General features: G+C 48.0%; 11 protein-coding genes across 14 annotated transcripts; 7 read left to right on the top strand and 4 right to left on the bottom strand.

Moving 5' to 3' along the window:
* Nucleotides 1-186: 186 nt before the first annotated feature.
* E1B28_008333 (uncharacterized protein) lies at nucleotides 187-1,964 on the top strand (the record flags this gene model as incomplete). Its single annotated transcript, XM_043153127.1, has 5 exons — nucleotides 187-291; nucleotides 360-869; nucleotides 945-1,180; nucleotides 1,257-1,468; nucleotides 1,522-1,964. 5 exons carry the CDS (start codon nucleotides 187-189, stop codon nucleotides 1,962-1,964), a joined length of 1,506 nt encoding a protein of 501 aa, XP_043008411.1.
* An 81-nt stretch (nucleotides 1,965-2,045) lies between these two features.
* Nucleotides 2,046-4,100, bottom strand: E1B28_008334 (uncharacterized protein; the record flags this gene model as incomplete). 2 transcript variants are annotated; one of them, XM_043153129.1, is made up of 3 exons in its annotated part: nucleotides 3,975-4,100; nucleotides 3,593-3,925; nucleotides 2,046-3,527 (listed from the first exon to the last, which is right to left on the bottom strand). In XM_043153129.1, the coding sequence occupies exons 2-3, from the start codon at nucleotides 3,728-3,730 to the stop codon at nucleotides 2,046-2,048; spliced, it is 1,620 nt and encodes a 539-aa protein (XP_043008413.1). In that variant the 5' UTR covers nucleotides 3,731-3,925; nucleotides 3,975-4,100. The 2 variants fall into 2 exon arrangements, with proteins under 2 accessions (XP_043008413.1, XP_043008412.1); XM_043153128.1 differs by having other exon boundaries at nucleotides 3,593-4,100.
* Nucleotides 4,101-4,409: 309 nt separating this feature from the next.
* On the top strand, nucleotides 4,410-6,554 carry E1B28_008335 (uncharacterized protein; the record flags this gene model as incomplete). The annotated part of the gene is made up of 10 exons (XM_043153130.1): nucleotides 4,410-4,689; nucleotides 4,748-4,831; nucleotides 4,883-4,912; nucleotides 4,969-5,336; nucleotides 5,387-5,517; nucleotides 5,581-5,685; nucleotides 5,750-5,852; nucleotides 5,909-5,986; nucleotides 6,049-6,188; nucleotides 6,248-6,554. The coding sequence occupies 10 exons, from the start codon at nucleotides 4,410-4,412 to the stop codon at nucleotides 6,552-6,554; spliced, it is 1,626 nt and encodes a 541-aa protein (XP_043008414.1).
* A 368-nt stretch (nucleotides 6,555-6,922) lies between these two features.
* On the bottom strand, nucleotides 6,923-9,031 carry E1B28_008336 (uncharacterized protein). 2 transcript variants are annotated; one of them, XM_043153132.1, is made up of 3 exons: nucleotides 8,776-9,031; nucleotides 8,623-8,723; nucleotides 6,923-8,565 (listed from the first exon to the last, which is right to left on the bottom strand). In XM_043153132.1, the coding sequence occupies exons 2-3, from the start codon at nucleotides 8,632-8,634 to the stop codon at nucleotides 7,060-7,062; spliced, it is 1,518 nt and encodes a 505-aa protein (XP_043008416.1). In that variant the 5' UTR covers nucleotides 8,635-8,723; nucleotides 8,776-9,031; the 3' UTR covers nucleotides 6,923-7,059. The 2 variants fall into 2 exon arrangements, with proteins under 2 accessions (XP_043008416.1, XP_043008415.1); XM_043153131.1 differs by having other exon boundaries at nucleotides 8,623-9,031.
* A 918-nt stretch (nucleotides 9,032-9,949) lies between these two features.
* E1B28_008337 (uncharacterized protein) lies at nucleotides 9,950-10,416 on the bottom strand (the record flags this gene model as incomplete). The annotated part of the gene is made up of 3 exons (XM_043153133.1): nucleotides 9,950-10,033; nucleotides 10,094-10,156; nucleotides 10,216-10,416. 3 exons carry the CDS (start codon nucleotides 10,414-10,416, stop codon nucleotides 9,950-9,952), a joined length of 348 nt encoding a protein of 115 aa, XP_043008417.1.
* Nucleotides 10,417-11,876: 1,460 nt separating this feature from the next.
* Nucleotides 11,877-13,416, bottom strand: E1B28_008338 (uncharacterized protein; the record flags this gene model as incomplete). The annotated part of the gene is made up of 6 exons (XM_043153134.1): nucleotides 11,877-12,490; nucleotides 12,548-12,628; nucleotides 12,686-12,733; nucleotides 12,792-13,025; nucleotides 13,091-13,306; nucleotides 13,362-13,416. The coding sequence occupies 6 exons, from the start codon at nucleotides 13,414-13,416 to the stop codon at nucleotides 11,877-11,879; spliced, it is 1,248 nt and encodes a 415-aa protein (XP_043008418.1).
* A 1,178-nt stretch (nucleotides 13,417-14,594) lies between these two features.
* Nucleotides 14,595-15,349, top strand: E1B28_008339 (uncharacterized protein). Its single transcript, XM_043153135.1, has 4 exons — nucleotides 14,595-14,688; nucleotides 14,760-14,842; nucleotides 14,899-14,990; nucleotides 15,051-15,349. The coding sequence occupies exons 1-4, from the start codon at nucleotides 14,656-14,658 to the stop codon at nucleotides 15,143-15,145; spliced, it is 303 nt and encodes a 100-aa protein (XP_043008419.1). The 5' UTR covers nucleotides 14,595-14,655; the 3' UTR covers nucleotides 15,146-15,349.
* Nucleotides 15,350-15,425: 76 nt separating this feature from the next.
* Nucleotides 15,426-17,269, top strand: E1B28_008340 (uncharacterized protein). The gene is made up of 7 exons (XM_043153136.1): nucleotides 15,426-15,858; nucleotides 15,913-16,145; nucleotides 16,201-16,216; nucleotides 16,268-16,324; nucleotides 16,378-16,471; nucleotides 16,524-16,626; nucleotides 16,678-17,269. Exons 1-7 carry the CDS (start codon nucleotides 15,773-15,775, stop codon nucleotides 17,139-17,141), a joined length of 1,053 nt encoding a protein of 350 aa, XP_043008420.1. The 5' UTR covers nucleotides 15,426-15,772; the 3' UTR covers nucleotides 17,142-17,269.
* Nucleotides 17,270-17,318: 49 nt separating this feature from the next.
* Nucleotides 17,319-20,395, top strand: E1B28_008341 (uncharacterized protein). The gene is made up of 4 exons (XM_043153137.1): nucleotides 17,319-17,881; nucleotides 17,936-18,236; nucleotides 18,293-18,936; nucleotides 18,994-20,395. The coding sequence occupies exons 1-4, from the start codon at nucleotides 17,438-17,440 to the stop codon at nucleotides 20,149-20,151; spliced, it is 2,547 nt and encodes an 848-aa protein (XP_043008421.1). The 5' UTR covers nucleotides 17,319-17,437; the 3' UTR covers nucleotides 20,152-20,395.
* Nucleotides 20,396-20,495: 100 nt separating this feature from the next.
* On the top strand, nucleotides 20,496-21,278 carry E1B28_008342 (uncharacterized protein). The gene is made up of 2 exons (XM_043153138.1): nucleotides 20,496-21,048; nucleotides 21,105-21,278. The coding sequence occupies exons 1-2, from the start codon at nucleotides 20,684-20,686 to the stop codon at nucleotides 21,226-21,228; spliced, it is 489 nt and encodes a 162-aa protein (XP_043008422.1). The 5' UTR covers nucleotides 20,496-20,683; the 3' UTR covers nucleotides 21,229-21,278.
* A 346-nt stretch (nucleotides 21,279-21,624) lies between these two features.
* On the top strand, nucleotides 21,625-22,690 carry E1B28_008343 (uncharacterized protein). Of its 2 annotated transcripts, XM_043153139.1 has the most exons (7): nucleotides 21,625-21,836; nucleotides 21,893-21,918; nucleotides 21,981-22,020; nucleotides 22,075-22,133; nucleotides 22,212-22,321; nucleotides 22,385-22,408; nucleotides 22,466-22,690. In XM_043153139.1, exons 1-7 carry the CDS (start codon nucleotides 21,703-21,705, stop codon nucleotides 22,610-22,612), a joined length of 540 nt encoding a protein of 179 aa, XP_043008423.1. In that variant the 5' UTR covers nucleotides 21,625-21,702; the 3' UTR covers nucleotides 22,613-22,690. The 2 variants fall into 2 exon arrangements, with proteins under 2 accessions (XP_043008423.1, XP_043008424.1); XM_043153140.1 differs by having other exon boundaries at nucleotides 22,212-22,408.
* Nucleotides 22,691-22,829: the final 139 nt, after the last annotated feature.

The following is a 22,829-nucleotide window of genomic DNA, read 5'->3' on the forward strand; positions in this document are numbered from 1 at the left end:
AGCGTCGGCTCGCGGTTGGATTTCTATTACAGTACGAAACGAGTGTATTCAACGGATTTCATCACTGGCCAAGTTGTGCGCCAAGCTTTTCCCTGAAAACGTTATTTAAAGGTTGAACCGAATACAGACATTCAGGAATCACCTTCACCTCGCCTCTCACTTTGATTCGTTCATTCCTGTAGCGCCATGATCACGTCCTCTTTTGCGGTCTTCGCTATTTTGGCTGTCTCTGCAGCCAATGCCCTCGCCGTGAATGAAAGCAATTTGGGACGACGACACCTTGTTGACTCCGTATGTATTTCATTCTGTGAATTATTTCCTTTCCGCTCACTTTTTGTCTGTTTATACTATTTGGTCAGAAAAAACTTCGTTCCCAAATTAAACTCGAAGCACTTCTAGAACACGCTAAAGTTCTTCAGGGTTTCGCCTTTGCCACTCCCGAGCGTAACCGTCTAATCGGTTCTGTTGCACACAACCAGACTGTGCAGTACATCCATGACACCCTCACCCACTTAGGAGACCACTACGACGTTACTCTCCAACCCTTCAGCGTCATTGCCCATACGGGAGGAAACTATTCACTCACCATTGACGGAGCTCCTACAAACGCTTCCCTCTTCGAGTACTCACCCAACGGTAGTATCACCGAACTCTTGGTTCCCGTGGCCAATTTAGGATGCGAGGCCGGAGACTACAGTGATGCCGTTGTCGGAAAGGTCGCTCTAATATCTCGTGGTGATTGTATGTTTGGCGAGAAATCGAAAATGGCGCGTGCAGCTGGAGCTACTGGCGCAATTATTCACAATAATGTGGAAGGGGAGATCAGCTCGGGTACCCTTGGTCCACCGTCTAGTCCCGCTGCAACGGACGTGAGTTATTCTCTATTTAGTTCTTCTTTTTTGTGTTGCTCACTAAGTGTTTACTTCATCATCCAAAACTAATAGTATGTTCCTACGGTCGGGGTTAGCCTGGCTGCTGGTACCGCTTGGAGACAAGCCATCGAGGGTGGTGCTACTATCACTGCCAACATTGTTGTCGAGGGCTCTGTCTTTGAGGAGCGTTCCACCAACAATGTAGTTGCTGAAACTAAGGGTGGTAACCATTCCGATGTCGTGTTCTTCGGTGCCCACTCTGATAGTGTGTCTGCTGGCCCTGGTATCAACGATAATGGGAGTGGAAGGTTTGTTGTTTAACACCACCCCATCTTCAGCTTTTGTACTGAATTTCCCCCCCCTCTTTTTCGTTCTCTTGTACAGCATTGCCCTCCTCGAGATTGCCAAACGACTCATCAGGTTCGACGTTAACAATGCAGTACGATTTGCTTGGTGGTCAGCTGAAGAACAAGGTCTCCTTGGTTCCGAACACTGGGTTACGACTGCTTCACAAGAAGAACTCGAAAAGATTCGCCTGTACCTCAACTTTGACATGATCGCCTCGCCCAACTATGCTCTTAATGCGTATGATGGTGGTAAGTTCTTGATCTTCGCTCAGTGACGACTCAAACTAAAATCCCATCATCAGACGGTTCGACTTTTGGTATAGCTGGCCCCCCAGGATCAGCCGAAACAGAAAAGCTCTTCCACGAATACTTTGCTTCCGTCGGCCTCAACTCTACTGCCGCTGAATTCAGTGGCCGTTCTGATTATGGCCCTTTCCTGGATGTTGGAATCGCGTGTGGTGGCCTTGATACTGGAGCTGAAAAGCTCAAGACTGAAGAGGAGGTTCAGTTGTTCGGCGGTGAAGCTGGCGTTGCTTACGACGTCAACTACCACGGTGCTGGTGATACTATTGATAACTTGGCTCAGGATGCTTTCGAGTACAACGCCAAGGCTATTGCACATGCCGTTGCGGTATACGGTGCCAGCTTCAAGATTTTGCCACCAAAAGGACCTGTGCAAACAGTCGCGAGGAGGAATATCGATGCAGGACGAAAGGTCTGGAAGGGTGATTGGCTTATTGCATGAAAATGGCTCTACACGACGATAGCCTGAGTCCATTGTGATTTGGAATGTATTCTACATAACTGGGGATCAACGATAAAACCTTTAATGCTCGCAGAATGAAAAGCCCTCCTGCTCGTAGTCAACATTCACCTTATCTACAAATGCTGACCTCTCTTGCATCAAGTCCTTCCTCACTTCCTTAGCCTCCTCAATTGAGATAGGCCATTCACGATTATCCACTCTATCCATCACTGTTTCCATCAACTCCGCAGGCAACTTACCCAACCTCGTAAAATCCTGGGAAATTGCTTCGGCCCACCAATCCCGCTGTTGAGGTGGTACATTCGCAGTCGACAAAACACGTATATAGGGATCAACCAAAAACATTGCGAGGATTTTCCTATGTCCCGGTTTCGTGGGGTCGATGAGTTTGAAAGGTCGTACTCTATGTTGGAGAACATTGGGGAACGCAAGAATTCGACCTTCTCTGGTAAGCACGTCCCCCATTTCCTGTACACAAGGGCCGCCCTGCTTTACGCCGTAAAGCTCCTCAACGCCCTCATAATCCCACTGACCATAAGCTTTGTACCCCAACTCATTCCCATCTGTGAGCTGTCGAAATGCTAAACGGGAATCGGTGACATTGTCCTGGGAGTAGTAATAGATCGCACTGGCGCAGATGTGTTCGTTGAGTTGACCTTCGACGTGCCATGTCCCGCCTTCATACTCCGTCTTACCGTCTTCAGGACGTAACTCGATATTGGCAAGTTTAATGATGACCTGGATTCCCTCTTTCCCCCAATCTCGACGGAGATCGACGCGAGTGAGGTGTTCAGGGTTGATGGGATGATAGTCGTGCGGTTCAGGTCGAACGAGGATCCTGTGCTTTCTCTGCTCCTTTGACATAGGATATCCAGGAGTGTGCCCTTCGTAATTCGTGGATTTCATTTCAATCCTCAAAGGAAGGCCTGTCCCGATCGAGGAGAGGTTGTCGTTCCAAAGAAGGATTGTTCGAGCAATGATCTTCTCGAGGATCCCATACAACTCCTTGTTATGTACCGGATGGAGGTTATTGACATAACTCGTAATTTCCACTTCGTCTGAACCACGAAACGCCACCTCGCAGGGTAACCATTGATGCCTGTCACTCCAGTAATCTAATGCTGTCTCCTTTGGTGCGCCATAGCTTCCGCCTCGGGGGTGATCGTTGCGGAGATAACTTCTGAAGCTTTCGGGTAGATGTAGCTCTTCACGGTCTGGTTTAGGGACGACAACCCCTTGTCCACAGCTTTGAATGCAATCCTGGAGGTTTACACGTCCATGGGGCAGCACGAGAGATTTACCGTACATGAGTGGGTAGAGTGACGGATGAACAAGATCCAGAACTTTCTCGTTGGATCCTGGATGCCAATCCTTCTGTCTGTCTGGAACGTTCTCGAGAGGTTGCACAGCAGCCTTCAAGGCTGCCTGAAGAGATGGTGGGATTGCAGAATCGGATTTCACGATGGCTGCTTCAGTGTCTAAGATAGAAACACGGCCAGTCTTGGAAAAAAAGCTGGCTTTGTCGCGTAATTCCTGGATACACTATTTGTCGCAGTTGAAACGTCAACTATCATTGTATCAAGAAATATACTGTGAAGAGTACCCACGTAATCAAACATCTTCACTGAAAAATCCACGCCTTCTTTACCCAACGCCTCCGCCTTCCACTTGCCCACAATTTCGTCGTTAAATACCTTCTTATCCCACTCTGGCTTGTCTGTCAATTCATTCATGACGGCAAGCATGTTCCGCTCCCTCAGAGTAAAATGTGAGGCACCCCAGGTTGCTACTGCGTTCGGAAAACATAACCGCTTTCCATAGTCCCGTGTTCCAAAATCCCAATAACGCCCTGGTATTTGGTCCTCGAAAAGCCGATTTGGAAGGGTATTGACAGGTAAACCGAACCCAGGAAGCTTCACTTGATCATGAGAAGGAGAGCTCTGTCGCTGTGTAGGAGATGCCATTGAAGTTGAGTAACCCAGAACATACTGTAGTTGTTCAAATAGTGTTCAGACGTCGGTTCGATCGGGTACCCCGGCTTTCAAGTTTCAAGTTTCAAGCTTCCAAGCTGTAGAAGGGCTGAGCGCTTATCGGCCAGGCCGGGGTGCTTGGCGAAGTACCCGGCACAGCCACGGCAAAAAGTGATAATACCGTCCAAAAGAGAAATAACTCCTGAACGTCTGAACACCCACACTGGACTCATTCCATGTTGAAATTTCTCCAAGTAGTAACCTTCTCAGTAGGTTATTTTGCGCTGCAGGCACGCTATTGACACGCTGCTGATTGGCCCGGAGCCTCCACCATTATCAGTTTTCGCCGTGGCTGTAGTTTTTTCAACACCTGACCGCCACCAGCACGGGACTCGTTCACAATGCTTAAAAGTGAAGCTTTTGAGGCCGACAATAGCTCAAATTTGTTCACACTATGTTCAGAACGGTCGCTTTGATATCAGTGTCCCTTCTACTTGCTAAAACTGCAGCCACGGCCGACGTCGTAGATGTCGGATACGCGAAGTATCTGGGAAACCGTACTTTTCCAAATGCCGTCGCGTATCTGGGCATCCCTTACGCCGAACCACCTCTCGGTGAACAACGGTTTCGAGCTCCTTTACCTCTCAATACCTCGAGAATTGCAGAAGAGTCGGAAGGACGCGTGGTAGATGCCACAAAATACCCTGACTTCTGCATCCAGGGACCGATTGGAGGTTTGGTCGATTTACTTCAGTAATTTTCAGGGCGTTGCGATTGATTTATTCATCGCAGGGAATGATCAGGGAGGCGCCGGAAGCGAAGACTGTCTTAACGTTAACATTTACGCTCCTGCGAATGCGAAGAAAGGGGACAAATGTATGTCACATTCATCGTTGCTATCCGAATGATTCTGAGGTTATCTGCTAGTACCCGTGCTTTTCTATATCCATGGAGGAGGTTTGTTGAACCCACTTACCCATCTCATGGTGATCTCATGTCTTTCGTCTGTGTAGGATACGTCTTCGGGAACCCAAGAAACTGGCCCTTTGATCATTGGATTCGTCAAAGCCCAAATGTTGTCGTTGTATCTATATACTACCGACTCGACGCGTTTGGTTTTCTCAGTACCCCGGAATTCGCAGATTCAAAAATTGGTGATTTCAATGCCGGCTTCTTGGACCAGATTCAAGCTCTTAAATGGGTCCAGGCAAATATCGACTCTTTCGGCGGCGATCCATCCAAGGTGACGATTAACGGGCAGAGTGCGGGAGGAGGTTCAGTAGAACATCATCTTGTTGCAAACGAAGAGCCCGGACTATTTTCGGGAGCGATTGCACAGAGTGTGGGTAGGTCAAGGACGCCAACTCCGGATCAACAAAAGGTGGGATTATTCATTCCTTGTGATGTTTTTAGCGTCTCACACCGTTTTAGCCACTCTTCGACTTCTTTGCCTCCCATGCTGGTTGTGGCACCGGCGACGTGACCCAAAAACTTTCTTGCCTGAGAAATGCTAGCGTCAGTGTCCTGGCTCGTGCCCAAGAAGCCGCGAGGACAAGTGAATTGTAAGTCATTTTTGGCCTGCTTTTCCCCAAGCCCGGTCATGCACATTGAGAACTCTTCGGCAGACCCTACAATTCTTTTACCCCCATTGTTGACGGGAAGGTCATTATCGGCCATCCAACCACCCTCATCAGAAACGGAAAATTCGCGAGGGTGCCTGTGATCGTTGGGTGCGCAAACCTTGACTCTTACATAGACAATCACAGTGTCTCACACTCAATGCGGGGCACTTAGCGCGACCTCAAATGAAACTATCGGTGGAGGCGGCGATCCTGCAGCCACCCTCAAGCGTTCGTTCCCGGGTCTTTCTGATAGCGACATTCAAGACATATTGGCGGTGATACCTGTTCATTGGTGTCTTCGGCGACCAACAAAGCTGATGTCTCCCTTTAGGTCGCCCCCATAAGTGACTTTGCCTCCGCCACCCAGCGGGACCAAGTTGTGACCGGAGAGTCAATGCTTATATGCGCGGTAAGCTACCTTTGAGTCTTGACTTTCTTCAAGTCCCGACACCTAAGTGACCCCTGGAATAGCGAGAAGTCTTAGGTGGCGCATTCTCTACTGCACCGAGATCCTGGACATATCGATACAATCAGCCCAATCCAACTCTCAACGCTAGCGGAACTGCTCATGCTGCAGAAAATTGGATGATGTTTTTGGGTACAAACACAGGGTATGTTTGTGGGTCTTTCGTCGGAATTCCGTTCGCTAATCTTGCGAGGATTTCGACAGGGTAAATGGGACGAACACATTCACTCCGATGACCCCCGTTGAGAACGCGTTCGCAGAAGAGTTGATCGCGTATTGGCTCTCGTTCGTTAGAGTTGGTGATCCGAACAAGTTCAAGTTGGCCAGATCTCCAGAGTGGCCTTCATACACTCTTACTGGTGATACTCGCAGTGTGAAGAGGCGGATTGTATTACAGGAAGACCCGCAGAAGTCGACGACTCGTAGTGGAAATACCATTGAACAAGAACCTGAAAATGAGAGTAGGAGATGTGCGGTTGTAGCAAGTAAATCTGAACAGGAGCAAAATTGAAAGGCTGGACGGACTCTGTCTTTTTGGATGCCAACTTCGTTCATCGCGTGTACATGTTTATTCATAATCTCGTTCGGAAATAGGAATTGATTGATAATTCTCACCGAGCCTCGAAATGACAACGACGCACTGTACATAAATCCAGCAAGGTCGTCCCTTCGATCATCCGCGCTGCTACTAGCAATCCTTCAATGGGAATGCTGATATCCACACCCAAGCTTTTACTCGTTAATAATCTCGCACAAGGTTTTCATTCCCTCTTCGAGGGGTCGGAACGGGCTCGAAATGAGGTTCCGAATGAGCCACGCATTCTTCACACAGCACGCATATGGGAGTGCCACTGGAACAAGACGCACTAGGATAGAGGCTATAAAACGAAAGTGAGATTACGAGGTCAGTGTAAGTTTTAAAGAACTATTGTCCAAATAACTGTTGTAAATGTATTGTAGTACATGTACACTGAGAGGTCAATCGGTCCGTGCGGTGGGTGAGTTTATGAGAATCCTCAATGCTCGCAAAAAGAAAAGACCTGGTTTTGATAGTCATCATTCAACCTTTCAACAAATGCTGACCTTTCTCGCATCAAGTCCTTCCTCACTTCCTTAGCCTCTTTAATTGAGAGGGGCCATCCATCGACTATATCTATCACTGAATACATCAGCTCCACAGGCAGCTTGCCCAACCTCGTGGTGGTATCCTGGCATATCGCTTCAGCCCACCAATCCCGCTGTTGAGGTGGTACATTCGCAGTCGACAAAACACGTAGATAGGGATCAACCAAAAACATTGCGAGGATTTTCCTATGTCCCGGTTTCGTGGGGTCGACGAGTTTGAAAGGTCGTACTCTATGTTGGAAAACATTCGGAAACGCAATTAGTCGACCTTCTCTGGTAAGCACGTCCCCCATTTCTTGTACACAAGGGCCGTCCTGCTTTACACCGTAAAGCTCCTCGACGCCCTCATAATCCCACTGATCATATTTTTTGTCATCCAACTCTTTCCCGCATGTGAGCTGTCGAAATGCTAAACGGGAATCGGTGACGTTTTCCTGGGAGTAGTAATAAATCGCGCTGGCGCAGATGTGTTCGTTGAGTTGACCTTCGACGTGCCATGTCCCGCCTTCATACTCCGTCTTACCGTCTTCAGGACGTAACTCGATATTGGCAAGTTTAATGATGACCTGGATTCCCTCTTTCCCCCAATCTCGACGGAGATCGACGCGAGTGAGGTGTTCAGGATCGATGGGACGATAGTCATTCGGTTCAGGTCGAATGAGGATCCTTTGCTTTCTCTGCACCTCTGTCATAGGGTACCTAAGAGTGTACCCTTCGTAATTCGTGGACTTCATTTCAATCCTCAAAGGACGGTAGGCTGGGCGGTTATCGTAGTAGTAAAGCTGAATTAGATCAGTAATCTTCTCGCCCGGCTCCATCGAAGAGAGGGTATCGTTCCAAAGAGGGATTGTTCGAGCAATAATCTTCTCGAGAATCCCATACAATTCCTTGTGATGTACCGGATGGAGGTTATTGATGTAACTCGTTATTTCCACTTCGTCTGAATCACGAAACGCCACCTCGCAGGGTAACCATTGGTACTTGTGACTCCAATCTATCGGTTTCCTCGGTAGGAGATCGTGGATCTCTCTTGAATAGCTGTTGAGTAAATATGGCTCTGCCGGACAGTGTGGTTTAGGGATGACGATCCCTTGTCCACAGCTTTGAATGCAATCCTGGAGGTTTACACGTCCATATGGCAGGACAAAAGATTTGCCGTACATGAGTGGGTAGAGTGACGGATGAACAAGATCCAGAACTTTCTCGTTGGATCCTGGATGCCAGTCCTTCTGTCTGTCTGGAACGTTTTCGAGAGGCTGCACAGCAGCCTTCAAGGCGGCTTGAAGAGATGGTGGGATTGCAGAATCGGATTTGACGATGGCTGCTTCAGTGTCTAGGACAGAAACACGGCCAGTCTTGGAAAAAAGGCTGGCTTTGTCACGTAATTCTTGGATACACTATTTGTCACAGTTGAAACGTCAACTATCAAGAAACATACTGTGAAGGGTACCCACAAAATCAAACATCTTTACTGAAAAATCCACGCCTTCTCTACCCAATGCCTCTGTCTTCCACTTGTCCACAATTTTGTCGTTGAACACCTTCCTATCCCACTCTGGTTTGTCTGTCAATTCATTTATAACGGTAAGCATGTTCCGCTCCCTCACAGTAATATGCCAGGCATTCCAGCTTGTTACTGCGTTGGGAAAACATAAACGCTTTCCATAGTCCCGTGTTACAAGATCCCAATAACGCCCTGGTGATTGGTCCTCGAAAAGCCGATTTGGAAGGGTATTGACAGGTAAACCGAATCCAGGAAGCTTGACTTGATCACCAGAAGGAGAGCTCTGAGATGCCATGGTAAGAGGCTACTAGTACCAGGGATCGACAAAATCCCCTTGCAAGGCCAACTTTTAGGGGCCTGGCTGTTAGCGAACGTGACCTGATAGGTAAAACACGTGCCTCACCCCAACCTCACCCAGTGAATTAGAATCTTTCTCGAGAGTCGACTATTTACGCTGAAAGGGCTTTGACTTCCTTCGGATCATGTAGACACGACGCCGCATCCATGTAATATAAGTCCAATCGAATCTAATCCACTTACGTCTGAATTACTGAAATACCGCAAACGCCTGGATGGTTTGTTCATGACCGCCACCTGCCTCCACCAGAAAAATTAGGATCCCGATGTTCTCACTAAGGGACCTGCAACTTCGCGGATGGATGCTACTGGTTCCTCAATTATAAACGTCAAAGAATCAGCCACTGACCGACGTTGTATGATTCATAGGTATAGAGTGTGCGCTAACCCCCGCAGCTCGAAGATGGAATAAAAATGTTTGTGCGAGAGGCCAATGAAGACGAGTGAAAGCTTGGGAGTCGGTATAAGTGTTTTCATCGAATTCGGATACCTCATCCAAAAACGAATACCGTGGAAGGCGTAGTAAGAATAGAAGTGCGGATAATAGGAGGGGACCTTGCTCACTATTCGCCATTGTCGTTTCGAGATTTGGTGCGAACGGGAGGGAGGGCTCGAGGCGAGGTTCGAATGGAAGTTTTTTGAAAGTGAAAGGGTCGCGCATTCTTCATGGTACGTGAGTCTGACGATAACTTACTCAGCATGCATATCGGAGTGCTGGAACAAGATGCACTAGGTGGTCCAGGTTTCCGGTTTGATTGCTGCGGTCGATAGTTGTGAACTGAAAGTGATGGTATTGTTAACGTTGTAGGTTTGAAGCAACTATTGTACATCTTGGGTTTATAAGGAGCAACTCAATTCTGTGTCCGCCGTCTTCTTTCGGTTTCGCAATCCTCGTCAGCGTACAACGAGTAAGCTGGACTCTACTCAGTCTCCTGATCATTGACGATATCCAGCGTTCCCGGATTGTGAGACACAAATTTGCCATTCTGATCAGTAAAAAGAACCTATCAAAAACCACTCGTTAGTGACTTCACTCCGCATCCTTCCATCCATGGCAACTCTACCTTTGGCGGGTTCTTCACGTTCTCCTTCTTCGCCTCTTCTGCAGTTCTGACGATTTTCTCGACCTGCAAAGTCAAGTATTAGCATTCTGTATCGCAGGAAGAGAATGCAGGAGAATACTCACATCACCTTCGTGCCTACCACCTCGAAACGGCGTATAGACATGGTCGCCAACTTCGATAGACTCACCCTGCTTGGAGAGCACTTCTGTCTGTTTCTTCGGAGACATGTTTGCGGGAAGTAAATGTTTTGATATCTTTCTGTTGTTGAAGCGTGGTTGTTTATATATCCACGACCCTTCGTTTCTGACGTCGCAGCGTATCATCAATTTCGTCGCGATGACGTCGTCGTAAGGTTGCCGTGGCGTCTATGCCATTCTGAAGATTCGGTTAGAGATTTGTACTTCTTGCTAGAAGAGGAAAGGACTACATACTTTAGTAGAATAGTGTACCCGACAACAACATTACCGTCTGTGCTTGGAATACGGGTTACTCCTTGAGCCAGGATAGGTGCACCCTCCCAACTGCCATACTGCATTGTCGCTCCATCTTCACGTTATCCAGTGGATTGTCATCCCTCCCACACCACCGACTCAATACCGTTTAGACGAAACAATTGCAACTGCCCCCCAAAAAAAGCGCGGGCCCGGTGATGCCAGAAAGAACACTTTCGGTAATCGGAAGTGTGCTCGTGAAAGAGGTTTGACACCGCCAAAGTATAACCCATCAACGGTAAAGGAGATGATTGAGTCTACGCGTTCAGAAAACAGTGGGATTCAACTATGGAACTAAGCCAGGAGGACCGGAGTTGAGGGTATTTTGCCTTGTGTCTCAAGAATAGTGGCGAAGGAGAGTCGGTTGTCGTTCGCACCTATCAGAAGCTGGTAAGGTATAAAGTAGAAGGCGCCTCGAACCGACATTTCGATAGCGTCATGCCACCCTGGTCGACACGCTGCTTCTAGGTTTTATGTTTCGCATTCAAAGAGAATCGCGAACCTTCGATGGCCAGGCGCTGCAGAGGGAATGGGGATCCGTTGAGAAAGACAGGCCCATTCGGGGGGCGAATGTTCAAGTTAGTGAGCGAGGAATCTGAACTCATTGACAGACGCGGTCACTCGTATCTAGAGTACTGTTGGGTGCCTACGGACGAGGTCAAGTCGAGTTCGCTGAATTAATTGATATTGAGCATTTCTCGTTCAACTTCTCCGTCTTGTTTGAGCGGTTCAGCTGTTGTACTCGGCCAAGTGAATCCAATAGTACGCACTGGTTTTGGGTCGTCCCACTCTGATTCATTCACTTTTTCGAGACACGTTACTTTCGCCAGTCAAGGTGGCTTGACTAGATGGGGAGCACCGGGGAGTGACGATGAATTCAAGCAGCGGAGGGCTGGTTGAGAATTGCAGGTACAGTGACGGCCGCGGCGTCCAACAAACCAAAGGAAACCGTGTAGTATGTAATACCTCTCGGATTGATAACACATTGCAGATTCGAGAGGACATAGATTAGATACAAAGGGTGCAAATACAGCAAATATGTAACCAAAACATAACAAAATTTTTGTTGACGGGCTCAAAGTTTAGCATGGAAAATGGCAAGAAAGGGGGGGTTTTGGTGGAGTAGAAAAAGGTTGCGTAAGAAGAAAGCAGACAAACAAGTAGCCTAGAAAACAAGAAAGTATTTCATGTTGGAAGGATCGGAGTGAGAAGGAAGCAACATGCCACACTAGCATTGTGCTTACTCCTCACCCCGTCTACCTCGTCAGCTCATCATGCACCACGAATCACCTTCAACGGATCCAACCTCGAAAACGACTCGAAAAATCCCAATCATCATCATCATTCCTATTGGCAGAAGTCTGCCGTCTAGGAGGAATTTTTCGAGGCTTCGGTCTGGGTTTCGTGATACATGAGCGTAGAAAGTCGACTACTTCCTTTTCGGGAACAACGGAACCGCGATTTGAAGAGGCGCCTCGTCTCGAGGAACAAGAGGATGAGGAAGCTTGCGGTTGCGTCGTGTTCGATGGCATACTGTGCCCAAAAAATGCACAAGATTTCTCAAAGATTTTGGGGGTATGCGAGTTGAGAGATGAAGTTGGAGATTCAAGCTCAGAGGATCCGCTACTGCTTCGAGGGACCTCCAAAGTCGAATCGTTTCTGAGATGCGTGTCAAAATCGGAACGGGTTCCAGCAATGTTCACATCCCAAATGTAGACATTGCTGGAATCGGTACCCTGCTTATCTCTAAGGAAAAGAGATGACTTGCTTGAAGTAGCCTCAGAGGAATAGGAAGGGGGTTTTGGTGTCGCTTTATGAATGGTTTCCGCGGAACGGCGAATCCGATGCTTCCTCGGAGCCTTCTCACCCTCAGAGTCCGAACTGATCTCAATATACGTTATGGTAGCTTGAAGAATCGTGTCATGACAAAGAGTCGTCGGTGGAGATTTATGACACAGCTCACCTCCTGGCTTCCTCGGAGTCGACGTTGTCTCGCAATCTTCCTCAGAAGACGAACAGATCTCAATGGAGCCCAGAAAATTTGCTAAAAAAATGTGATAAATTCATACTTTCTGAGGCAAAAACACAGGGAAGCACTTACTCTTTGTCTGAATCTGGCCTTCTTTCGGTGTACGGTTAACACCATGACCTGGTTCCCCAGAATCAAAAGTCAGCACTCCATCTTTGGAAACCATGAATAAAAGAACCTGAAGCACGCTTTCGTCCGTTTTTCGAACCTGAAGGTGACGATGGCAGCTGATCAAGGGGCGGTGGCGAAAACGAACTGCTAGTAGTAGGTGAACTCAATCGCATGTTAGAAGAAGGTTTTCTCTGAGACCGATTGGGTTTCGATGGACTTTGAATGAGCTCTTGGTCCTTCGAACTCATATACACAGTACTTGTAACACGAAACGGGATCGATTTTGTTGCGACACACCGTTCTAGGATGAATCATAAACATATCAGCAATAATACGGAACGAGAGCAGGTGACCAGTAAATTTTACTTTGAGAATTCATCGCTGCTGCGTCTTTACCAGTCTCATCTTGAATCCGCACCCGTTTTTGAGCAAAAAAATTCAGAGCAGTCTGTTTGGGACGTTTCAGAGAACTAGGATTGGCTGGAGAGCTATCGGTTGCGGAGGGAAGTAACTGATCAGCTTCAAATTCCGTGTCCGAGCTTGAGCACGATGTGAGGTTGCTGTCTGCATTCGGATCTGGTTCTGTTGTTCTTGGATCAGACTGTTTACTTGAAGGGTAGTTTGGGATACAATTCACCTGAGAGAATGCACCAAGAAGGACCTGGCGAAAGTGCACGCCTCACCCCGGACATGGAAGCAGAAGTTGAACCGCAGCTTGTAACACGAGGCAAACTCGAACTTCATCACATCAGAACTCGTCCCACGCCCATACTTAGTTTACTATACAAATCTGGCAAGGTTCAATACCCGACACCGCGAAAAAATTGATGGCCGTTGCCTATCACGAGACAGGGCAGAACATATTATTATTTCTGGATGATGACAGACTGGATGGGTAACATGTGCTTCGTGCTTCCCAGATGGCTGAAGGAGGGAACTGCTCGAATAGATCGACGAACACAATTTGGCGTAGGCAGGAACAAGGCAGCCGACATCAACCTGAACAGAGGGCTCAGTCGAAGCTTCGACGGCAGAGGGAAAGGAGTGCATGTAGTGATCAGTCGACCATGAGATCTCGTAATCTCTGAAGAAGCGATCGGAAAGTGCGGAGACGATGACCTCGTTGACGAATGATAGTTTCTTTGCAGGCTCGTTGGTAAACTCATAATGCAAAGGCTACAACGTTTGATCGTATGCCATCGCCTTGTCAACATGTGTAGGGAACGACTGCCTTCCCGGTATCATTGAGGAGGGGGCCCACGAGATTATTGGTGAAGGAACGGGTGTGAAGAGATGAAGATCTGCCCGACCACTGAGAGTGTGAAATGATCTTGGGCGTCGAATGGTAAGCTGTGTCTTCATATTGAAAAGCTTGAGAATACAACCAGGTCGTGGACGTCAATAAGTAGCGCGAGGGCGAAGAATGTTGAGATCGGTTTCAAGTTTCAACCTGTTTCGACACTAAATGTTGTTGATTGAAGTCAACGAATAAAGTATTGACAGATTGAGCTATAGTTCTAGGATATGACGGATATTGACACGCCGCTCATGGTTTCCTGCAGCACTACGCGATCGTTAGGCGTTGAGGACGAGTCGGAATGATGACGCGGACGATGCGTCGAACTTTGAAGGAGTGTTGCGAGATTCAAAGAAGAACCGTTACAAACAGAGCCCATGCCACCATTCACTCGCTTTCTGTCACTTGAAGTTGTTGTTAAGGGCGATTCGCTCTGAAGCTGGAGCTGGGGTCATGGATGTTGCATGGATGGCAACGACTAAGATAGTGCCTGGTGCCACTTGGATGGAGAGCGTGGGAAGGCAGTCACATGGCAAGAATGACGCAGGTGCTAGGAGCGCAGCAAGCCCCCTAGCCTCTCTCTCTTTTACCTACAACGAACTCGGCTTTGAACAAGTGAAGAACTTCTTGAAACATGGTCAAGACCTCTGATGTTGTTTTAATCCTTGTCAGTAAGCTGCAGCGAGCGAACAGACTCAGAGTGTCTGACACAGCTCACACCGTCTTCACGCTAAACAGGTCGCTATTATTTTCCCCCCTGCAGCAGCAGGATTCATCACAGGATGCAGTTGCGACCTGCTCATCAATATCTGTTTGACAATGTGAGTTTTCTGTGCTTTTTGGCCAGATGAGCCTTCGTGACAATCATGTCTCCTAGCCTTGGATACCTTCCTGGTCACCTGCACGCCTTCTGGTTGATCTACAAGAAGATGCAGGCTGAAGAACGATATGGACATGGGGGATACCAATGTCCGTACTTACAACTCATTTTCGTTTCTGTTCATGCGCTCTAACCCCGCTTATCCTCAGATGTTGGTAATGGGGCTTACAGGCCATATCCACAGCAGGCACCTGTTGCAGGGCAACCACAATATTATGGTGCCACAAACAATCAGGCTGTCTGAGTTGAGACAGTGTATTCACCCATTCTGAATGGATGAGGGATAATCGATAATTGCGCCTTACCTCCTGTATTCGAATAATTCGACGTATGACCCAGGTCCTGTATGACTATAGGACAATTTCAATGTACCTTTTCCACTTGTCTCTTACGCGGAAAGAGGCGGGCGGGTATGCTCTCGTTCGGTAGTTCGTTCCCGACACTTGCCTGCCTAGAACGTTCCTGGCTTTTCGGTCCGGAGACCAACACGTCACGGAGGAAGTATGTAACGCTAAGCACGGCCGGTGGTAGCATGCTCTCTTTTCTTCCCCCATCTCAGTCCCAGCAAGCCTTCGTTACTTTCCAATAACCGGACGGAACTTCGAGCGGGAATCCTTCTATGTCCAGTCTCACGGTTTGATACATGGGATATCACCGCAAACACGCTCAGGTGTTGTGGCATCTGAACTCTGGTACTTGGCTTAACTCCGAGTTCAATTCATCGCAATCGTCTTCCAAATGAAGCGTCACCTCCTTGTTTACGCCTCGCGGACTCTCGGGCCTGCAGTATGGAAGCCCGGTATACTTAGGCTCTAGTATATATAGGATTGGTTAAACAAAGTTTCAGGCGTCTGCTGCGCTATCAGTCTCAATGTTTTTTGGAGACGAGGATACATTTGATCCCCAGTCGGACCTAGTCGACCTGAAAGGGAAGGTAGCTGTCGTCACTGGTGGAAGGTGTGTGAGCTAGCCGTTCTAAGACGTAGCTGTACTGACCATCAGCATCTCAAGTCGGGGCAACGGGTATGCGACTGTCAAACACCTTGCCAGAGCAGGAGCGAAAGTCTATCTTGGTTGTCGAAATGATAAACAAGCCAAGGAAGCTATGGAATATCTGCGTTGGGAAGGACTGGGACCAGGATTTGGTCAAGTCGTCTGGTTAGACCTCGATTTGAGCAGTCCTAAACGTGCCAAGGCAGCCGCCGAAGAGGTCATTCGGCGAGAGAGGAGGCTCGATATATTAGGTGGGCCATGCCTCGGTTATGGTATCTCGATTGTTACTTATATCTACATCCACAGTCAACAATGCAGGAGTGTATGCCACGCCTTCCATAACTTCTCGTGTTTTCTATTGAACCTTTTCCAGGTGTTCAGGGAAATTTCGAGGAGGTGATGGTGCGTTGTCAACCATGGCAACAATAAAGTATGGCTGAATTTCGTTCCTATATATTTATCAATGACCGTGACGGCTTCTAGTTACCTCAGCCCCTTTGCATTCACCAGAACGTTACTTCCTTTGCTCGCCGCCACGGCCTTGAATGATTTCCATTCGGACGTACGAATCGTCAATGTAAGGCACCTCTTTTTAGTTGAATGTGTTCATTTCTGATTTACCCTTTAAGGTGGTGTCAGCTTCCCATAAACTTATACCCTTCCCTTCACTCAAGTTCAAGACTGTTGATGACCTTAATGCCAAATCGCTTCCTTCGGAGTATTTAAGATTCAGTGGGTGTTATTTTACTGATCGTCAAGACTTCCGCATCTCACCACTCATAGGCCATTCAAAATTGCTCTGTCTGTTATGGACTGAGCAGCTCCAACGTCTCATCGACACCGCACATCCACTCGGGCCTTTGCCCATCGTCGCTCTTTCCGTCGATCCCGGAGTGACCGAGTGCTCTAATGCGCAAGTGAAGCAACACAATTCGATGGTGACGAGCCTACGCGCAACATTCAGCAAGCATCTAACTACCTGGACGGGAGTTGCATCACCCGTTGTGGCTGAGCATGAGCGAGGATACAGTACCGCGTTTGCTGCGGCTTCGGAGACTATCTGGTCGGCGAGAGTGAAATACAAGGGAGTGTATTTGGAGCCTTGTCCGAACGGACAGTGTCCGAAGATATTATCGATTGGGATGTTTGCACGGGAAGGGGTGAAGGATAAGGAGAGGGAGAGAATACTTGCAGAGGATTTGTGGGGGTTAACTGAGAAGGTTCTGGCTGAATGTGGGGTGGCTTGATCTTTTTTTTTTTAATTTCTATTCTGGGCTCGCTTATATATATGAGCAACACTGTTTATCAACCCTTTGTTAGTAGATATGAACTGGAACCGCCTTCCTCTCAAAAGTGGAGGTCGGTCAGAGCCGGCTCGAACCGGGAACCGAACCGGATAACATTTAGCGATGCGGCAACGTTGCCGCCACTTTTGTTTAACTTTAAAGGGCCTTTGTACTGGGTACATTCTTTCGGGTGGGCACAGCACCAGCCACTTCATTACAAAATCTGACCTCCTTTGATACGACCATACCGGGACTCCATGACTAAGAGGAAAAACACCTCTATCTCGGTGGGGCATTGTTCGAAGAGGGCAAAATCTGGCCATGAGGAAGCTTTGAGCGACGAGGACCAGCATTCGAACGCACAGGTTGCCTACTACCGCCCTTTGACTTCGCACTCACTGACCGTCTACGAACGGTCTTCGGCTTCAAACCATCCAAAGTCGGTCTATGACCGGCCTTTGAACAGTATACCCGTTATCAATTTCCTCTGCATCGTTGCACCCCCAGATCCTGACACGGGTACACTCATGTTTCCTTCTGTAGATGGAACTTCCTTGGGCAAGAATGTGTTGACTGCTCATGTTGCTTCAAAAACCCCCAATCTTAAAGGTAGGGACTTGACCTCAATTGCCCAAACCCGTTTCCATCAATCAAGATTGTTCTCGCAACTTCCACCTGTGGAAAAGATGTTGATTATCAAGGCAAGTAGTCCTTTACATCTAGACCTCACCAACCTCACTTCTCAAGTACCACAGCTCCACGAGCCACTCCTATCCGACGACTACCAAAAGCTTTGCTCCCAGTTGCTGCAGTTCACAAACCACCCCATTGAAGATATGGGCATTTACTGGCCCATTCCAGCACGAATTCCTTCGCTAGCTCCTAACGATAGCATGTTTCAGTTCGTTGTTGCGTATCCATGTCCACAGGACATGGAATCTTTTGAGCCACTGCTGCCTAAAAACCCTACATCTGAATCTGAATCTGATAAACAAGATGACGTAGAAGATAGCGAAGAAGATTCAGATAAGGCAGGGCTCGGGGAACTCTATCACGGTGCGTCGGTATCAGATGTCTGGTGCTTGGCTTTCCTCTAATTTCTTTTTCCTTAGCTCTACGTGCGTCATTGGGAATCGAACTCGTTGCCTCTGCACAAGGTGTTGTGGCAAGCAGAAAGCTTACCAACGACGCGCGCTACTGGGAAGCTTCTAACGGTGTGGTTCAGCCAGTGGCACCATCGCTCGCCTCTCGCGTGGCTGAGCTTCAGGGTACTGACCGACGAGTTGACCGAAGAGTTGACAACGGACGGCATCCGCACAACGCTGGATCTGGTACAACCGGTGCGTTCGTCGGTCTGTACAATGACGTGTTTGCGGAGTTTCTACGAACCCGTGAGGAATGTAGGAACGATTCCCGAGGCGTCGCGGTATTTACCGATGTTTTCCTGAAATCAATTTACGAGCTGGTCGAATGGATGCGGCTGCGAACAGGGCGTTTTGGCGAACGGGATCAGGTTGATGCCATCGTTAAAACTCTCAAGCATCTCCTCGAGGGTGCTGGTCTGAAGCTCTCGGTCAGAGAGAGAACACAAACAGGCCCCGAACCAGACATTGTATTGCAGCTCGTGGTATATAGGGAGGGGGAGGAAGAGAGGGAAACTCCCCTCGTTGTCTTCGAGATCAAGCCTGGAGGCTCCAAACACGACGCGATGGTCCAGGCTACTCGTGGATGGCTCGAAATATTGAAGGATTTATGGGTACGTCGCCTTTTCCCTCTGCCTCTCGTATGGATAGACTCCCAACTCTTACCATAGGACAAGAAAACCGTGACAGCCTGTTGCGGTCCTTGCTTCTTAATCTCTTTCTATGGAACGTCTCTCGCTGTCGGCGGTGCGGCATTGCCCAACCGGCCAGTCGCTTATTACCTGACTGGGTATGAGTTGGTTCCCTACGGTGCCTTTCCAACCGACCATATTCGAATGTTCGAGCTTGCCTGCACCTTTGCCGCTCTCCAAGTTTCCCTTGGTACGCTCATCAAGATGTACAAAGAGCTATACAAATCGCAGACACCAGCAATTGATATTACGGTGCTCGAGGTTGGAGACATCTCCACACAGGCACATCCTCGTTTCTTTCCGTGGCCTCGGTCATTCGTCTACAAAGGCAAAGGCTCAGGTGATGCCGTCGCTTCCCGTCGAGTCGCCTTCCGATACATTCGTCCTCTTCGATCGGCCAATTTTAGTTCCGTATTCAAGGTCCAGGTGGTCGCTCCGCCAGATCCCGAGAAAGGAGAGGTGGATCCGCACCCGACAGACGATGAATTTTTCAGAGCCATCCCCTGGCTAAGCTCCAAGGATTCAAAGACCCACGGTCCTGTGCCGGTGGGCTCATACCTGGTCGTAAAGTTTGTGCTCGAGTACGGAAGCGACGCCCACCATGCCATGGCTAAAGCCGACAAGGCTCCCAAGTTGTACTCTTGCGAACCTTTTGAGATGTGTGGTGGCTATCAAGGTCTCCAGATGGTTGTCATGGGCTTTGTAGAAGGAAGAACGCTAGCCGATGTTTCAGTTACAACCACAATCAAGGAGGATGTCAAGAAATGCGTTGGTGTTTTGCACCAGCTCGGTTTTGTACATGGCGACTTGTGCGAACAGAACTTCATCGTTGACAAGGGCACCGGGTCAGTCGTTATGATTGGCTTCGACACTGCAGTCCTCAAAACGGATAAGGACGAGGGCGAGGGACCCCAACACCCCCACGGTTCATCTCTGACCCGTCTTCAAAGAAAGCTGCTGAAGGTGCCAGAAGGTGGTCTTGATCCATGGAGATCATTTGAAAGGTGTAACAAGGACAAGTACTCGCTGAGGTGGAGCCCAACTCATTTCAAAGATCAGGTTGACAGGACCATAAGCTGGGAGGTGGATTCTCGTATGCTGGTATCCATGATAAATCGTTTAACAGGAACGCTATAGCTACCGCTCTCTCTTATCATTATATTCTTTCCCATTTCGACTCATCAATAAAATCGGACGACGGCCTATCAAAAGAAAAACAGTTGATCCGTTGTATTGTACAGTCGTTAAGTTACAGCGACATCCAAAATTGTAGCGCAATTATGATTTTGTGTAGCTATATACCTTCAACTTTATACCTTCTGGGGGCAGTCAATTTTCTGTATCATGTTTTCTGTTTTTCTGTTGTATGTGAACTTGTAGCAGTAGAACACCTTCGTCAGTCATCGATCATCGGTCCGAGTACCCGGTCTAGATCTCGCGCGAAATACCCGCTCGACGAGTTCTCTTCGCGGCCTTCAAATGCCACTTCTCCAGTTCCTTCCACGATGCCATTTCTGCGGTCTTGCCCAATCAAATACCGTCAGGAATTCCTCCACCAGTCATTCAAGCGGTCGCAAAAACCTCGAAATAGGTATCAAGGCACTTTGAACGGCCACCTTGAATCTTCCCCCGAGCCAGCCAGGACGACCATTGTTCATAGACCGTCAAGATGCTCAAACCTGGATTCCCCTCGTCTCCCAAGTCGAGTTTCAAAGATATGCTGGTTCGTGTAAATGCTAGACATCAATTTGCAAAACAATATATCGCACAGAACGGTCCGACTGCTCAAGAATCGATGAAGAAACTTTGGATGGGTATGTCTCGCAAAGAGAGACAGGTAAGCCGAGCTGTGCATGGTTTAACGTTCAGATCCAGCCGTAGATCGAACTCTGCGGCAAGGCGAAAGTGGTACGAAGGAAACGGAGAAACAAGCGGCCGCCGGGGAGGCAAGGAAAGAGGGGAAAGAAACAAATGTCGATATTATGTAGAGGAAAGAACTGAGATGAGACACGCTTTTGGATTGGTACGTACAAGGTACGTTGGAGTACGTCTTTCTCGGGATTTCGAATATTCGTGACAACTTTCATTAGAGAGATGATTCGAAATAGGACCGGTTCGACCTCCTCTCCAGAAATGATGCCACTATTTCTTGAGGTAACTTCTCCATCGATGGAGGTCCTTGCACGCATCCCGCTCTACAGAAGGTGTACATAATGGAGCTGCACGACTTCTCCTGCTGTTCATCTCCTCGTTGACGCGTCGGGATCCCGCGAGCCAGCATATTCATAGAAAACTAAAGCTGCTTCGCAAGCTTTTCTGGTCATTACTCTCCTGGCGTTCGTGTTGTGGTGCCGGTCGTTCGAGTAACGAACGACCGACGTATATGTCTTTATTCAAGCAGAATATGTCCTTTGACGTTTGCCACCACTTGTGAACTATCATAATGTCTTCTGTGTACTTCAAATACTGCTTGCCTGTATTCCCAACCCTGCCAAGTTACCAGTTCGGAGTGGTTTCGAGTTGATCGCAAATTATATAAGTAACAAGTGATTCCCGCTACTAGTGTTCATCATAGTGTATCAATCTTTCAACTATATGGGTATTACGGTGCAGACATCTTTATTACCATCAATCATCACCTAATCACCCAGCGAATCGACTCCGTTTGGCCCAAGTTTTGCGCTTGGAATGTCAAACTTGGTGATCAGTGCATCTTTCCGGAAACGGATACAATCAATTTATCCACCTCGAAACCGTCGCTCTATCCTGCACGCTCTTCATCCCAGATACTACACAATGCCCGCAACGAATGAAGATTCATCGTAGGCTCACATTTCTGTATGTTGATTTGTCGCAATTGATAGTCTGCCCTATACAGCTGCCTCTTTTGCAAGATTCTAAACGGTATTCCAATTCCATTCAATTATGGAGTGAGGTTCAACGTTCACTGATTACCTACAATCTAGGTAGTATTCCCTGTCATAAGGTGTACGAAACAGAACACAGGTGAGCGGAAGTTGTCGATCATCTGTACTCCCCATCGATGGATTCATCTGATAGTTTCGCGTTTCTGGATATCATGCCGACCTCGGAGGGACATACGCAAGTCATTCCAAAATGTGAGGCTGCTCACTTGACATTCCCTCCTTATCAATACCGCATTTTTTGCTGAAATCGCGATTTTGTTACTCATGTAGATCACGCAGAGACGATTGCCAATCTTCCAGATGAATATTTAGCTGACATTGGACCTGTGGTGAAGAAGGTTGCACTCGCGACCGGTGCTGAGGCGTATAATATTGTTCAAGTTGGGTTTTCACCTCGTTGTAGACCGTTAGAGATCACTTAACTAGGGAGTTGTTTCTTGAAGAATAACGGGAAATTAGCCTTCCAGGTACGCCCAACCTTCTCGAATTCATACATATAATTCAATTCGTTCTTTCATGCACAGCACGTTCCGCACGTCCATTTCCATGTCATCCCGAAACCGAATGAGACCGAAGGATTGGTTCTGACGTTGGGTCAGAACTGGCCACAGAAGAAGGTTGATAACGATGTGTTGGGAACAACTTGCGCGAAAATGAAACAGAGGCTGTAGCTTTGAACATGTGGCTGTCATCAGATATACAAGCTCAAGTATTGATAACGCTCGATGCATTCTTGAGTGCCATAATACTTTTGCTTGGACATCACAGGAGAAACATTATAGGAACGTAGACATCACAAGGTCAACCTCGACGCAGTCAGATACCAACGAGAAACGTGTCTGCCATAATTTACTCGGAGCCGTTCACGTGAGGCGTGCCAGAGCGGCG

This window comes from Marasmius oreades, chromosome 5 (genome assembly GCF_018924745.1).
Source record: "Marasmius oreades isolate 03SP1 chromosome 5, whole genome shotgun sequence".
Lineage (NCBI taxonomy): Eukaryota > Fungi > Basidiomycota > Agaricomycetes > Agaricales > Marasmiaceae > Marasmius > Marasmius oreades.

Coding starts and splice junctions, on each gene's coding strand:
- E1B28_008341 (XM_043153137.1), top strand. CDS start 17,438: ATGACTAAGAGGAAAAACACCTCTATCTCGGTGGGGCATTGTTCGAAG. Junction 17,882..17,935: donor AAAAGATGTTGATTATCAAG/GCAAGTAGTCCT, acceptor CAAGTACCACAG/CTCCACGAGCCACTCCTATC. Junction 18,937..18,993: donor AAATATTGAAGGATTTATGG/GTACGTCGCCTT, acceptor CTCTTACCATAG/GACAAGAAAACCGTGACAGC.
- E1B28_008336 (XM_043153131.1), bottom strand. CDS start 8,967: ATGGCATCTCAGAGCTCTCCTTCTGGTGATCAAGTCAAGCTTCCTGGA. Junction 8,566..8,622: donor CAGTAAAGATGTTTGATTTT/GTGGGTACCCTT, acceptor TGTGACAAATAG/TGTATCCAAGAATTACGTGA.
- E1B28_008339 (XM_043153135.1), top strand. CDS start 14,656: ATGGTCAAGACCTCTGATGTTGTTTTAATCCTT. Junction 14,689..14,759: donor CTGATGTTGTTTTAATCCTT/GTCAGTAAGCTG, acceptor CACGCTAAACAG/GTCGCTATTATTTTCCCCCC. Junction 14,991..15,050: donor TGGACATGGGGGATACCAAT/GTCCGTACTTAC, acceptor GCTTATCCTCAG/ATGTTGGTAATGGGGCTTAC.
- E1B28_008342 (XM_043153138.1), top strand. CDS start 20,684: ATGCTCAAACCTGGATTCCCCTCGTCTCCCAAGTCGAGTTTCAAAGAT. Junction 21,049..21,104: donor TTTGGATTGGTACGTACAAG/GTACGTTGGAGT, acceptor AACTTTCATTAG/AGAGATGATTCGAAATAGGA.
- E1B28_008340 (XM_043153136.1), top strand. CDS start 15,773: ATGTTTTTTGGAGACGAGGATACATTTGATCCCCAGTCGGACCTAGTC. Junction 15,859..15,912: donor GCTGTCGTCACTGGTGGAAG/GTGTGTGAGCTA, acceptor CAGCATCTCAAG/TCGGGGCAACGGGTATGCGA. Junction 16,325..16,377: donor TCAACCATGGCAACAATAAA/GTATGGCTGAAT, acceptor GACGGCTTCTAG/TTACCTCAGCCCCTTTGCAT.
- E1B28_008343 (XM_043153139.1), top strand. CDS start 21,703: ATGTCAAACTTGGTGATCAGTGCATCTTTCCGGAAACGGATACAATCA. Junction 21,837..21,892: donor GCAACGAATGAAGATTCATC/GTAGGCTCACAT, acceptor TGCCCTATACAG/CTGCCTCTTTTGCAAGATTC. Junction 22,322..22,384: donor AGGCGTATAATATTGTTCAA/GTTGGGTTTTCA, acceptor TGTTTCTTGAAG/AATAACGGGAAATTAGCCTT.